We start from the raw sequence: 15,870 nt of genomic DNA, 5'->3' as shown, positions 1-15,870 counted from the left end.
GCTGTATCCCAGCCTTGCACTGGAATAATACTGAGCCATGTAGCTCCAGCAGAAATTCCAGGAACCACTGTACTGAGGAAGGCTGACTGCCTTTGTTCCTAGATATAAGTTGGAGTACAGGTTTAGCTATTTTGTCTACAAGACCCATTTCTCCCTAGCCCATTTCTGATGGCAAGCATGGCTGAAGCACTAGGAAGAAGCATACCTTGTGTGTAGAGCGTGAGGATTACAATGGGGTGCAGAACCTGAATTCTGAGCAGAATGCAAGCCCCATCAATTCTTAAGGGATTCCACAGATACCACACCAATCCAGCATCTAACAATTGTACTCCCAAATTACACACTAAGTATTATCCTAAGTTCTCCATCAAAGAAGCAATACGTTAAACCATGACACAGAGAAGTAGATCTCAACTGACATCCATGATCCATTTTTTTTTTTATGGCTAGTGATGCACTGAATGAAGACAGCAGAGCTTTGAGCCACTGAACTATCTCCAGACTTATCACAGAACCACAAATTCTCATTTCAGGTAAAGAATTCTTCTTTTTGGATGAGGAGACCAAACTCTACAAAGTAGCCCCAGATGGCTGGAATGACCAACCCAAGAAGAAAACCTCCATCATTAATTTCACACTCTTTCTAAGGATAAAATTCTTCGTCAACCACTTTAATGTTATCCAGTAAGTACATGGTTCTGCTGACAGCAGGAAAACAAGTAGCATTTAGGGTGACTGTTCAAGGCTCCTCCTGTGTTCCTAAACCCTTTTGTGTTCCAGGCATGGCTTGACAAGGCATCAGTTTTACCTGCAGCTTCGTAAAGATATTCTGGAGGAGCGATTATATTGCAATGATGAGACCGCCCTGAAACTCGGCGCTTTGGCTTTACAGGCAGAGTTTGGCAATTATGTTTCTGAGGTGTGGATAAATAATACAATATTTCTCAGAGGTCTCTCTCAACAGCTTTTGCAGCTTTTGTTTGTCACAGAGTTTAATAAAGAAATGTGAATAGCACATAATAGCACATAGCTTCAGTAATCACATTTCAGTTATAATTTAAAAAATTACAAAATTTGCCTGATTAATGAGTAGTAATAAGCCAGATGAATTTGGCAGGAAATATGGCAGAGTGATGAAAGACTCCTGGTCTTTCATAATTGATAACACAGCCCAGAAACTCCAGAAAATCTGTAGAAAATTTCCAACATAGGCAGAGCTTGGATGTGCAGAGGGGCTTAAAGAGATTAGAAAACATGGAAGAGAAAAATAAATACACACTCCAGAATTCACAGCTATTTTGCGTGTAGGCTCAGATCCACAAGCTGCAAAGACAGGATGGTTGCTGATGATATAGCTGAACTAGTTACCCTAGTTTTGAAGTGTACAGAAAATACCCATTTATGTTCTCTGCCATATATTCAGTTACATAAGTCAGTAGCTCCATCAATTGAACTCTGAGCAGTCTGATCCATCTCGTCGGATCCATCCTGGCACTGGGTCCCCCAACGTAGGTTGTACTGATGCAGCTGTAGCTGTCACCTCTATGTGTAAGACTTCAGGAATGCCTGTAGGCCCAGCTCTTTTCTCCTCTCTGCACAGAGAAGTAGTGTGTGCTTTGAGCACCTGGCTGAGCATAGGTGCAAGAAGCACATTTGGCTGTCAGGACACTACCTGCTCTTCCCCATCTTCTTTTAGGAAATGGCAACAGGGTGACTTCAGCATACGGGTCACCCTGAAAATGGAAATGCACCAAATAAGAAAAGTCAAGAAAGAACAAAAGGCTCCTCTCTTGTTTTTTCAATTTTTTTCTCCTAAAGATGCATGGAAAGAGCTATTTTCGTGTTGAAGACTACATTCCAGCAAGCCGAATAGAGAAAATGACCCTCACGTATGTACAGCGAGAGCTTGCTAAATTACATCGTATGAATCGTTCCCTGTTTGAGGATGAAGCTGAACTAGAATTTTTAAAGGTAACTTGCCATAGCCCAAACATTATTTATTTATTTTGAGATAGAAAGCCTCTCTCCGTTTACCATTGTCTATTATTTCCCTCTTGTCTGATACAGTGGATTTTATATATGGTGAACAAATGTGAATAGTCAACAAAAACCTCAGAATTTCATTCTGCTATAGATACTGTCACTCTAAATAACTTACACGACATATACATGGTAAGTTTCCTTTTACTGATAGTTTATAAAGGGTTAACGCACATTTCAGGGTATTTTCAACATCCTAAGGGTTGATGCAAATTTTCAGCAAGCTACCAGCATGGCTGGGTTCCAGATGATTATAAATACACCTATTGAATGTATCAGAGATTATTATAAAACATAGGAATAAGCACTTTCTTGATTTCTGAAACTAAAGCATCTGTTCAGCCAGTTTCTAGACATGTAGTCATTATTTGTTTAAAAGTACCTGTGAACCCTGGAAGTGAGGAAGGAGTTATCTGATATATTTTTTTCACATGACACTTTCTCTAGGGCTCTAGAGTGTCATGATGATGTGAGATTTATTTTTTTTCTTTCCCCTAATTTCTCCTTCTCCCCCAAACTTCTCTGCTTTCCATCAAATGAAAAATACCAGGGATTAGATAATGGATAAATATCACTAGCCATTTTGCTGCAGTGCCACATGCTTTTATTTATAGCATCATTTTAGTTCAGCTGCTGTTTAATTATGTTAGTTCCTCATCTAACACCGTCAGTGGAATTGAAGAAATAGATTGAAGCTTAGCCTTAATGACAGTCCCATCATGCATGGCAAATCCAATGAAGAAAAGCAGCTTTGTTAGTATCTGTTTCAATGAATAAATCTGTAGAAGGAGCCAACACATCATACAAAGTGAGAAAGATAGCCCCCATGGCAAGAACATGCAAATTCCAAATATGAAAGGGATTAAAAATTAAAACCCAGATTCAGCTAGTGATTATAGATGCCCCAGTTTTCAGGACCTGAACATTTGTGCTCTGGATACTTTCTGAAAAACAGATCTTCTTAAAGTGTTTTATTTTGGTCACTGAAAATCTCCATTCATGTTTGAAAAGTCATTTGGGGATTCTACATTAGCTTCCCAGGGAAAAAAAAAGTTTTAGAATAAACTTATATTGATCTGCAGATCACAAAAGAGGACAGAAACCCTTCCTCATATTCCATAGTTCTGTAAAGGGTTTGAGTCACATTTTAACATTTTGCAGCCAAGTGCAGGAGGTAGAAAGACAAGCAACAACACCCAGAACCTCTGGGTGAGTTTCTCAGAGTATCCTCTGCACAGTTAGATGGCAGGGGCAGAAGCTGGCTCCTCAGTCCTTTGAAGTATAATCGTATTTAACTTTTCACCCAGCAATGAGCACTGTGCAAGAAAGAAGAGACACTGAAGATCTGTTACTATAAAGTCTGACACTGAAGGGAATTCTGGGACAGTGGAATTCCCTCAAAAGTCACCACTATATTTAGGTGAGAGACTCTGAGGTGCAATTTAGCAAACCCTGTAACTTAATATTCTTGGCAATGGGAATTTATAATGTCTGTTCTTAAAAGATGATAGCCATGAAGGAACGGGTGTATGTACCTGAGTGAGTTCATTGCAGGCTGGGAGCTGTGGTGTCACTGCAGGTAATATTTCCAATTGGTCATCACTATTGTAGAAAAGAAACCACACAAGCCCATAACAATGTCAGAGTAGCCCTGGCACCAAAGTATTAGCAGTTTTACTAAGATCATCATATTTGCTGTACCTTGTGTTTTCTGGGTTTGCTCAAGGAAACAAAGACACAGAAAAGAAAATGGAAAGAAACAAGGTTTAACAGTAGTCAAGGAGCATTAATCCAGCATGGATTTCTATTCAGAAATGCACACAAGTGCCAGGTAGCAGTACTGTTGAGTACCTCAGTGCCACTGTAATGTTTAGATTATTGTGCAGAAAGCTACATAATCCTCCTACCTCCTCAAATGAGGTATGTGGGAAAGTGTTATTTCAACTTTACACATGGGAAATTAATGCATATATGGCTCTATGACACACCAAAGGAAGGTGATGATTCTGTGAGGCAGTAGGTATGAAAATTTGGTAAGGGTTTTCAAAGCTTTCTTGACAGAGTGAAAGAATATTCAGTAGACTCAAAACCATTTCCTCCCCCATCTACCTACCTTTTCTTCCTATGCTCTTTTTGAATAATGCATGGTAAATGCACTTTTTCTCTACAAGGTGACTCAGCAACTTCCTGAATATGGAGTGTTATTCTACCGTGTGTCCCAAGAGAAGAAAGGAGCAGGAGGGGACATCATCCTGGGAATTTGTGCCAAAGGCATCATTGTGTATGAGGTCAAAAATCACACAAGAATTGCCAGTTTAAGATTCCAGTGGCGTGAAACAGAGAGAATTTCAGCTCATGTGAGTTGGAACCAAGTGAACCTCTTCTCCACTCTACTACTTTATTCCCCTTCTGCCTGTACTTTGATAAATCTATTGCATTCAGAGCCAGAATTAGACTCATTCTGTACAGAGAAGTCCTTTTCAAAACAGTCTAAAATCAAGGCTGGATCTGGATGTGGATACCAAGATACTCCGTTCTTAGTGAGGTTTAGTTCTGGAGTTTTTTTGCCAAGGCTGGAGTCAGATTACTATAAAACTGAATAATCTGGTGTTGACTTTTACAGAGGCTATGTCAAACCTCTTTATGGCATATTCCATGTCCATTCCTCTCTCATCTTTTCTTCTCTCTCTTTTCTTTTGTTTTCCTACCCACATTAGGTCATGGGATCATGTTTCCCTCTTTCCAGATCTCATTACTCCCATCCTCATCTCTTAGTATATTGATGTGTGTTAACAAACCAGTACTGGTGACAAGTCTATGACCCCTTCTAAATGGTATCCTGCCATCAGAGGTATATCAATCTACCATCATACAGTGTAGGTGTCAACCTGTATCAGACATTTCCCAGTCTGTTTGCTCTCCCAAAATGGCCCTTCTGCCCCTTGAAGATGTTTTCGTTTTCACATTAAATTGGTTTAATACTTTTAACATGTGTAGGGCCAAATTTTGCTAGTTCTATCAACCTGCTCTCAATGCAGTCAATGTCCAAAGGCTCTTGACTTTTGACACAGGGCAGTTATGATCCCAATGGCAGACATCTCACTAACAACTGTTGAATTTAAGATATACATTTACCATAGGCATTTACTGCACTCAGAAGGCATGCAGCCAGGCATAAATACAACTAGACAAACCAACAAGATTAAATAAATGAACTTTCAGTGCCTCAGTGTAATGGCTGACATATGAAGCATGCTGTGGGTTTTTTTCCCTTTAGAGGAAAAAATTCATGATTGAAAGCAGCTTCAGTGGCAAGAAACACACCTTCATTACTGATACAGCGAAGACATGTAAATATCTACTGGACCTCTGTTCTGCCCAGCACAAATTCAATGCACAGATGAATTCTAGGCAACTTCGGCAAACTTCATCAGGTGAGGTATAAATGCACTTTTGTTGTTCAGGCCATAGGACAAGGTTAGGTTTTAGGAAAGGTGCATTCAGTGAAGCTGAGACTCAGAACCTGCCACATCAGTTTCACTGTGCTTCAGTTCCTCATTTGCAGACTAGAAAATAACGTCTCCTACTTCACTGGAAGTTAGAGGTGTGTAAGTCTAATTTAGCATGTGTATGTAAGTGGGCACGTGCAGGGGGTGGAAAGGGGTTCTCTGATGATAACAACTGTGTAGCTAAACCCAGATTTAAAAAAAACAACCCATGATTAGACTTCCCTTCAGGAAGCCTGCTGAGAATTCTGAAGAAATGTATCAGACTTATCCCAAATGTAACCTGAGAAATGTTCCACACAAAGAGTAACTACAGTAGTGCCTAGATATGCTGGAGCTGAATTTAGTTAACTGGTTATCTTTACATAAGACAGGGGTTCAACCCTACAGTTCAGTTCCAAGACAAAACCACTAAAACAAAGGCACATCAGTTATATCCACTCAACTATGTAGCTGCTAGCTGCTGTCATCTTAGACTTTGCCATGTCTGTGGAAGATACAACTAATACCTCCTTAGACTTCAGATTTTCCATAGTTTCTAAGACAAGGTTCTGCTCAAACCAGGGCAGTTACATAGCACTTCTCACCCACAGTTCTCAGCATGCTCTGTAAAGATAGATGAGGATCATTATGGGGAAAATGAGGCACATTAGAAATAACAGCCTAAGCTGATGACTGTCATCACTCTTGACTTCACAGTGGAGCAACATGAGTTTTTGCTAGCTCATCCATCACCTTGAACAGAATCATGACCACTTACAACCACTGAGTATTTGACCCAGTAAGTCATAGCAGGAGAATCAAGTGTCATGCCTTATCTGCTGGGATACTCCTTTCTCTAGTAAAACTGTTAGTGTGTTGGCAACAAATTATATCATAGGATATAACAGGATGATTGATATATTGCTTCTTTCCCACTAAAATTATTTCATGAAAGGTGAAATTCCACCTGCACAAATTTTTTACATGGAAAAAGGTGCTAGGATGACATTTAGGTTCAAGGCAACTTTTGTGGCTTGGGCTCCTGTAGCTTCAAACATAACTTGGTGGGACTGTGATTTGTGGCATACAAATGAGTCCTAATAGTGAATCTTAAAGTTTCCTGTGTCACATTTGCTTGCGTTAATATATTTTAATAAAAATTACTATATTCCATATCTACAAGAACAAAAAGATCGAGAGCTAAGAAAATTATAACCCAAGTCCTGATTACAAGCACCCCAAATCACTGAAACAAGCCAGACTTACACAAACCATGTGACTGCAGGTTCTGAGGTTCGGTGTGTGCTTGCTGTCCCAGAAAAAAGGCTTTGTGAAGGCAATGACCTAAAGTAGTTCAAAATTCTGCCTTTGCCACCACAATGAGGCTGTAAGAGATTATAAGGCTCTTTCTGCATGAGGGAAACTCTTGCTTCTGCTACACTGTTCAGATGTATAAGTCACCATCTCTTCAAAACTTGCTAGCAACCCCCTACTTTGAAATCACCATGGCAACTCTTAGACAGTGCTAATACTGTAGACACTTAAGTCTTCTGATACCTTAAAAGCCCCTGATCAAAGTCATTGAGGAAAGAGGACCCTAGGTTTAATGCTGCAGAGTAGTTTCTAGAAAGTTGCATTCAGGCTACTATTTGTTAGGAAAAAACATGGGACATCAGCTGTCACGTACAAACAGAATTAAAGCCCATATTTGTGCTAGCCTGTACCAAGCAGAGTTCTTGTTTCACTTTCCAAGGTGTCTCCAGTTGCCTGCAGTCCCTCTCTCCTTCAAATCCCCTCTCCAGCCCACCAGTTGAGAACCTAAATAAATTAACAATGCCTCCTCCAGCACTCTCTTGTTTCAGGGAAATCAAAATTTTTGAAAGGATAGACTCATATATAGCAGAGCCTAGATGTCATTAAGCAAGTAGTAGATTTTACACAGAAGTGGAAAATTGGATAGCTAGCATTGCCACCAAGACGGTCCCCTATTCAACTTCACTTGTGCAAATCACTCAAAGCAAACAGCCAGCTCCTTGGCCTCTCTCTGAACTTAAGAGATCATGTGTTAGCAGAGCTCCTGTCTTCTTAGATATATGTATATTGGAGTGGTGGGCCTGTGAAGGATGGAAAACCACCAGCCTGGCTAATTCAGTCTCTGACAGACAGATATTTCTCATACACCAAACGCTTACAAAATATACTTTACAGAGATACTCAGGTTTAAATTATACATAATTGTACATTTCATGGAATTGTACACGTCTTTGTGGAAAGTGAATTTGCAGTATAATTCAGAGAAATTAAATCTAAATACAGTGTATGCTTTCTATGAAAGAAATGGATTGGAAACCCTTTCCACTCACTCCAAGGCCTAGATATCCTCAAGGATACCAGAACAAATGTATCTGTGATGTCAACCTTTTTTGCTGGCATGTTCAAAAGATTAGACAGAAAGCACCTCTGAGCTTAAAAAGATGGGATAATATCAGTGGATTTATCTTTCCTTCCTCCCCTCTTTCCCTTCTTATTCAGAGGAAAGTAAATTTGTGGAAATAGACAAATCAAACGCTGCATATGCAGCTCAGCGTGAACACCTTGCCCTGATTCAGAGACTGTCTCGTTCAGAGAATGTGCTCTATGGAGCAAACCTGGAAAACCTTTCTGCTGGGATGATGAGCAAATCTTGTGATAACCTCAGTGTGGAAACCAACAACAGGACTAGAGACAAAAGCAATCTTGGCAGGTACGTTTAAATGTGTGTAAGAGTACTCAGTCATAGACTATATCCTTGAAAACCTCTATGGTAAACTGTGAGGCAGACTTTTTGTTTTTTCAGTCTTTATTGGCCTGGGGGCTGCACGGTGCCAGCAGTAGTGCAAATACAGGCAGGAAGCTAACAGTCTAACAGATAAGAACTTGAAAAAGAATGACATTTAAATTTGTACCAGACTCGGGAATGAACCACTTACTGGGTTATGGAGAAGGATAAAAATAACTGAGAATAAAAGTAAAATCTTTAATGTCTGTGTATCTTCTCTGGAAATGGCACTATGTGAACTGAATGCACAGTGGAAGCCGGTTTTGAGCAGGTCTTACCTAATTGATTCCTCCACGTCTAAAGGAGCGAATCATAGAGAACAGTGTAAGAACTTTTCCCTTTTCATTTGCATTGGTACATTCACCAGTGTAGGTGGTTACTATAGCTGCATGCAGTCTCAAGGCCTTTGACGAATTCTAGTGCCTTTTAGAATACCAAGAGTTAGAATAGAGCCAAGAGGAACATGAACTACCAGAGAAACTTTCAGATGTGGTTTTGTCTAAAAGGACAGTAGGGCTAAATGAATCATGCTGAGGCTATGCTGTGTTTTCCTGATGCCTGCACTTAGCTCAGAGAAAAACACAGGGGGAAATCAGTCATGCTGTGAGTGGTCTAATGGCAGCTGTTATTTGGAAGCAAATGCTGGCAAGGATAAGCTACCTCTCCCCTGCAATGAAATGTAGACCAGAAATCAAAATACTCATTGAAAGGCTACAAACATGTGCATTCCCAACTTAGCTCTGACAGACTAATGACAATGAAGAGTGCTAAATACCATTGGTGATGCGTTATTGTAATGCAGTCTTCATTTCCTCCCATGCAGATCCACATCAGGGCTATCCCAGTCAGAAATGCACATCAATTTGAATGGAAAGCAAAGGAGTTATGACTACCTCTCTATCCACTCAACTCAGAACACAATCAGTGGTGAGTATAATAATCATAGAGAGAGACAGTACCCTTCCATATTTATTGTTTCAATAGCAGGAGACCAAAACATATTCTACTTACAGATTAAAGAATATCCTTTTGTACGTCTAGTCCTGGGAATTAACCCAAAGTTTAGCAAGACAAGCTGTTTTCTTCCCTTTCACTCATGCTTTCCATCAGGACCAGTAGTAAGGGACTTCATGATAAAATTATTCTATCAATGGTGCCTAATGCTCTTTGGAGACATAGTTCAGTGCACCCAGGACTCTCCTATGGGGCAATATACCTATGTTCTGAGGTCATAATTTGGTTTGCAACTGAGATCTACAACTCAATAAATAATGAACGAGACAACATAGGCTCCAGGTCCTTCCTCTATTCTTGGATTTGCATGACACTAACTGGAATAAGAACTGGACACCTAATTTTCTAACAGAAGCCATATTGCATGCACACAGTGAGCAGATCTATAGAACATGAAGCTATGATTATTTAGTTAGTCCATTTTAAAATTAGAACTGTACTTTAAACACACGGTGGCACTTGCACAACGTTAAGTAGTGTTAATATTACAGAAGTCACCATCACAATCAGTGCTGATGGGACTGCACCTACAGAGCCAAAAGGGCCCACAGGGACGAAGGCTAAAGTTTCCAAAGGAACCCATAGGAGATTTTGTGTCCAAATCGCTCTCACATACAATGGGCACTACATACCTGACACTTTACATACCCTGATCTTAAAAAAGTTGCAGATAAATGCATAGTCTCCCAGAAAAGAACATTATAGGAAGAGCTTACACAGCTACTGTACATATATTTTTCCAAAGAATGCAAAATTCTAAACACTTGTTTGAGCTTCCTTCCTGAATTATATTGATTCAGAAGCAATGGTAATGTTGAAAACAAGGACAAAATATATTTCTAAGTTTTGAAGCCCCAGTTTTGCATACTATATGAATCTATTGTCTCCCTGCATTAATCTGCATTTATTCTAGCTGTTTTGTTTTCGCAGCACCTGCATCACCAGCCATCCAAAAGGAAGTTTTGCTAAGTGGTCTAGAAAGAGAAATCATTTGTGTCAGCCTAAAACGTGATGCTAAGAATGGATTTGGTAAGTAAGGAACATGAATGTTATGTTTGTTACTGGGACTATCAGATCCTGGTGCAAACACTGATACTTGCTGACTCAAGCTGCGCAAGACTGTAACCTTCTTCACCTCATTTATTCTTATTATGGAATAAAACTACTGATATTTGTGAAGGACTTCGAATTTCTGAGACTGAAAAGGACTGAGCACATAAATCAAGACCACAGTTTTTTCAGAAGATTAACTAAGGCCACAGAGGTCAAGGGGACCAAGTACTAAAAGTAGAATGAAAGGAACAAGGATTTAGTTTTGTATCTGAAATACATGCGCAGTGATTTTATTTATCTTAGACCTTACACAGACCAAGATGAAGTTCTGCAAACCTTTCAGGTATTGCCTGTGGGGGTGCAAAATGTTTCCTGACCTCTGGATTCCTATTTCGATAACATTTTTGTTATATAATACACTATTGCACTGTATCCTGTTCTTGTGGGTGAGTTCAGAGGACTATCAGGTTTCACTGCTGATCATTAATACAATTAAACATCAGATTTCTAAATGGTGCAGGTCTGTGTGGAATATCCTGATCCCAAACTCAACTATTCTACCAGTGAGAACAATATATTCTGCAATAGGCAGAATATTCTAAACTAGGATAGTGAAATTGAACTACTTGACAATAGATTTAATTTTCTTAGATATCTCTTCCATATCCATTAGAAGTTTGCATGGCGCACATCAGGGGCCCTAGACTGCATGATGTAGAACAATGTTTGAATTTATCTAATGACCTTTTATACCATTTTCCTCCTGCAGGTGTTAAATACTAAGGTCCACATAGTTTATGACTCTTGTAAGAAAGTAGTCGGACTCTTTAAAAGTCCCAAGCCAGGAAAGTATTCTTATTGAGAAATTATATTTAAATAGCCACCAAAGTCACCAGCACACTTTAATTATAACGTGACTTTAAATTTCTCCCAAATCAAGACCTTGATGCCACGTAAATCAGAGCTCCCTATTCTCCAGACCACATATAAAACTTATGCCATTGGAGTAAGAGCCTTTTGTGCTCCTAAAGTTCATCTTTTCTAATACTGCCAGTGTCTCTGCATTCTCATACTATCTCATTTTTGCAGGTTTTGTAATTATTGGAGGAGAAAATGTAGGAAAATTAGACCTCGGTATCTTTATCGCTTCAATTATCCCTGGGGGACCTGCAGACAGAGCTGGAAATATCAAACCAGGTCACCATCCTTAGTTTTTAATTAGACTTAAGATACTTTCATACTTTAAAGTTAGCTACTCTGGATTTATTTCCTTACTTAGATGTGCTTTGTCTTGTTTTTATCCTTTATTTTTTAAGGAGGACGACTCATCTCTGTGAATAATATTAGTCTTGAGGGCGTTTCATTTAATACTGCAGTTAAAATCATACAGAATTCTCCTGATGAAGTGGAGCTCATCATCTCTCAACCCAAAGGTATAAAGGCAAATGCCTTTGCTGGCTATGAAATGCTAATAGTTAACTCAGGACACTGGTATTTATTAGGCACTGGAATGTAGTAGTACTTTCTTGCTACTCAGTGCCAGTTATAATAACCATAGGTTAGCAGGGAAAGTAGTCAACTTCTAGTAGGTATCATATGATTTCTGTTCTACAGTCAGTGTGAAAAAAATCTATTAAGTGCTGTACTGCTGAACACCAGGGGAATTTTGGCATTTCTTTCTCTGATAGAGAGTCATAGTCCTCTGCAGTGATGAAGCAAACATATTTCTCCACACTTATAATAGCAGAGCTCCATTTTACAATGACTGACTCATTTTATAGATCTGATTTCACAACCAGTTGATTTAGGAAGTTACTTTGTCTTCCTGTGCTGAGGTATAACAATATTTGCCTTCAAGTTCACTTACTGTTTGCATTCAGCAATGTTTTATTTTGGTATGGCTTTACAGACATGTATGAAGAAGGATTAAATGAAGAAAAGAATCTATCAAGAGGAAACAGCACTAGTGGATCTGAGATCTCTTGTGTAGACAGTGGGAGAAAAAAGATTCAGGATTGTCATACAGCTCTCCCCAAAGAACAGGACATAAATGTAGATGAACTTGAGAAGGCTCTTTCCTGGAATTTAGCACCAAAATTGGGCCCTAGGATTCCAGTTCCTTCAGCTGAGAGCCTGGATGTGGAGGTAACTGAGATTTTGATGCTGTTCAGTAATATTATGCCCAGCATGTATGTGTCTTAAAAACATGCCAGCTATATTAAGAATGGAAAGTAACCAAGAAATTAAAAAAATAGGAAAGGAGAAAGAAAACCTTGGAAGATGTTGCTTGTTAAATTACATTGGAAAGGTCAAAATGACAGACGTGTCTAGAATATATCTAGAAAAATGGGGAAACTGTTCCACAAAACGTTATTAAAAATTCTTCTCCCTTTTCCAGTGGAGGTACAAAATTTTGATTATTTTCTTGCAGTCTCTTAAGTTTTCAACTAGACACAGAACAGCAACATTTTGTGTCTAATTTCCTACTATTAGAGAGCGTTCTTATCTATACTCAGCCTATGCACATTTAGACAGATTATATTTTGAGTAACATTAGTGTAAACTTGAAATAATGTCAGGGATATAAATGGTACCACTCCAGGCTTACAGTGACAGCAGGCTCAAATCCTTTATATCTTCTGGAAACTCTCTCTTCTTTTTTTATCCTTCCCCCCCCCCCCCTCCCCCCCTCCGCCTTTTTTACTGAGATGCTGTAATCTCATTACTGTTCATATTTTTGAGACAGGAAGCGGATTCTTCGCATTTACCATCTCTATCTGAAACCAACTCAAAGGAAATCTATACCGTGGAGCTTGTTAAAGAAGAAGGGACTTTTGGAATCAGTGTGACTGCAAGTGTTACTGTTAATCTTTCAGTGTGTCTGTCGAACTGTTACATGACCAAGAAAGACATAGGGAAGTGTATTTATGTGGAACAAAGATAAAAGGTTGATAATAAAAACTGTTAGCATGGCACGTTTCAAACCTAAGCGTCTGATGGATTGACAGAGAAAGCATGAAGTACTGGCTCTGTTCATTCCCCAGCTCTTGCCCGCAGAATCTGTGAAAGAAGTGTGCCAGCATAAAGCACTTGGCAGTACAAGCCCTCTTCATCCTTACTCAATTTGAGAACAAGACCTACATTGAAAGTAGAGTTTGGTCAGGGAGGGATATAGACAGAGCCTCTAGAAAATGCAGCAACACAAATAATTCTCCAAGTCATGACTGGTTTTGCTGCTCCCCTGGAGCTCCTGGAACTCAAAGGCTGTGTCCGCACAAGCAGATTGCACAGGACCGTGGCATGGGCTCAAGCAGTGGCCCACAGGCACTGTGTAGGTGTTGACAGCCCTCGATACGGCTTTGGCCTGTGCCTCAACAAGCAGTGTAACAGAAGCCATCCCATGCTGGGGGGGCTGAAAGTTTAGCTGTGTGGACTCAAGATATGCCATGCTTCTTACTCAGAAGGCCAGACAAAGGGCCCTAGCCAATTTTATTTCCTAATATAAGGAAATACAGTTCTCCATATATTTAGAGGACCAGAGAAGGAAGCAGTGAAAACTATCTATCTGCCACATTTGAATAATAATTCCTTGTCCTGGCTATCAAAGTTGAACTTACCCTCCAGGCTGAGATGTCTTTACAGTCTTTGCTGAAACAGAGTGGGAAGCAACCACCATTTCATTGCCTGCAGAAGAAATTGAGGGCTGCTCTTTCATTTTAATTTGGCCAGGGGATGTAGATGGACAGAACATGATTTTTAGGCTAATCTGGAATTCCTCTGAGCTGTAGGCTCTCAAGTGGCTGCACAAGTTCAGGTCCGTGCTTTATATATTGTCCAAAAGGTTAATAATTGCTGAATGGTTATTGCATAGTTTGGAAGCTGGGCTAGAGACTGAGTGAAAGATGCAACCCCATCTTTATGTTAGCATAGGGAAAAATTTATGAACATTTACTAAATGTTTTTATATAGCCACATAGAAATGCATTGCATTTTCCTGAGAAAATAAAACAAGATTACTACCTAGGGAAGTATATTACAACTCATATAATAGGGACTTTGGAGTAACATCCTCTTTCATTTTTTTCCTTTTTTTTTTTTTTTTAAAAAATGTAATTCCTGAGAAGCAGTTGCTTTGCAATGCATGTGTAAGTTGCTTTGATTTTTACCACAGGAAGAACATGTGAAGACTCCACTCTAATTTATGGGCATATGTTTTGCAGGGTGGAATTAACACTAGTGTGCGTCACGGTGGGATATATGTGAAGTCAATTATTCCCAGGGGACCAGCAGATAAGGACGGACAAATAAAGATAGGTAACATGTCTGGCAATAAAACTCTGGGCTGCAGAACTCAATGTTAGTGTGGAATGCTTGCCACAGGGACAATGAAACACATTTGGGATTGGACGTCATGCAACTGTGAAATATAATATGCAGTCCATCATTCCTCAGCCTGTCACTGTACTATGTGCAGATATCCCACTGAAAACCCAGGAGTCTCACACTAACATTGTACAGTTACTCTCTGTAGCTGCACATCAGGCTAGTGACTCTGACATCTACTTTCAGTGTTGCTATGATAACCAGATATTATCACTGCAGATAACCAGATATTATCACTGCATTTACTTACAGAATACCCTGGTATGTTTTAAGTGCTAGTTATAGAATGCTGTACAACGAGCAGTATTGCTTTCATATATGATGTAGTATAATTTGACACATGTAAGCATGAAGATCTATTGCAACCTGGGCAGCCTCAAGGTTTATACCTATTGAACTTGAACATCAAAGCAACTTGACCCTTTTTTGTTTGTTTGCCTGTTTTCTTTTGCCTCAGGTGATCGTCTGCTGGAAGTAGATGGCATCAGCCTCTGTGGCATCACCCACAAACAGGCTGTGGAACACCTTAAGAAATCTTGCCAGGTTTGTACAACAGCAGAGCTCAATAAGATACCCAGTAGAATAAACTGCACTTAGTATGAAGTAGAGTAGCAAAGCTGGGCCAAAAGAAACTTTCCCCTCCCACAGCACATCCAACCCCATTCTCCTAAAAAGAAAAGTAGAAAGACTTAGGGGTCGCTGAGTACTGTGTAACTGGAACCTGTTCACCATTGTTTTAGATTGCCAAGCTGGTTCTAGAAAGGGGAAACTACCAATTGGCAGAGCCATGCCTGACTGCTAATGACAGGAAGGAGGACCAATGTGCAGTTGTTTCTGTGGCAACACCCTTCACAGATGGTACCAAGGACTACTGCTTTTTGACAGATGGTGAGCGATATAAAAGGAACTCAGGGTGACTTCTTACAATGTGCAAGAAGGGAATGAATGAAAATAATTCTATGAAATTTCTGTGGGTTGGAAGGAAAACTGCATACGTAATAAAAATATAATGTGCAATATTAATGGCATTATAAAAAATCAATTCTGAACAAAATAGTCCTGATGTACTTAGAC

General features: G+C 39.6%; 1 protein-coding gene across 8 annotated transcripts in view; it reads left to right on the top strand.

Annotated features, from left to right (window-relative positions):
* Positions 1–15,870, top strand: part of LOC126042819 (FERM and PDZ domain-containing protein 2-like) — a 62,900-nt gene that overhangs the window by 14,079 nt on the left and 32,951 nt on the right. For all 8 annotated transcript variants that reach the window (XM_049810510.1, XM_049810508.1, XM_049810505.1 and 5 more), the window contains exons 8-22: positions 534–684; positions 781–919; positions 1,819–1,971; positions 4,212–4,397; positions 5,318–5,474; positions 8,061–8,271; positions 9,170–9,273; positions 10,291–10,389; positions 11,503–11,610; positions 11,730–11,846; positions 12,323–12,558; positions 13,160–13,264; positions 14,634–14,727; positions 15,254–15,339; positions 15,537–15,684. In XM_049810510.1, the coding sequence (XP_049666467.1) occupies positions 534–684; positions 781–919; positions 1,819–1,971; positions 4,212–4,397; positions 5,318–5,474; positions 8,061–8,271; positions 9,170–9,273; positions 10,291–10,389; positions 11,503–11,610; positions 11,730–11,846; positions 12,323–12,558; positions 13,160–13,264; positions 14,634–14,727; positions 15,254–15,339; positions 15,537–15,684 (2,094 nt within the window). The remainder of the gene's footprint in view (positions 1–533; positions 685–780; positions 920–1,818; positions 1,972–4,211; positions 4,398–5,317; positions 5,475–8,060; positions 8,272–9,169; positions 9,274–10,290; positions 10,390–11,502; positions 11,611–11,729; positions 11,847–12,322; positions 12,559–13,159; positions 13,265–14,633; positions 14,728–15,253; positions 15,340–15,536; positions 15,685–15,870) is intronic.

This window comes from Accipiter gentilis, chromosome 9 (genome assembly GCF_929443795.1).
Source record: "Accipiter gentilis chromosome 9, bAccGen1.1, whole genome shotgun sequence".
NCBI classification, from domain to species: Eukaryota; Metazoa; Chordata; class Aves; order Accipitriformes; family Accipitridae; genus Astur; species Astur gentilis.
This window is presented reverse-complemented; position numbering and strand designations above follow the sequence as displayed.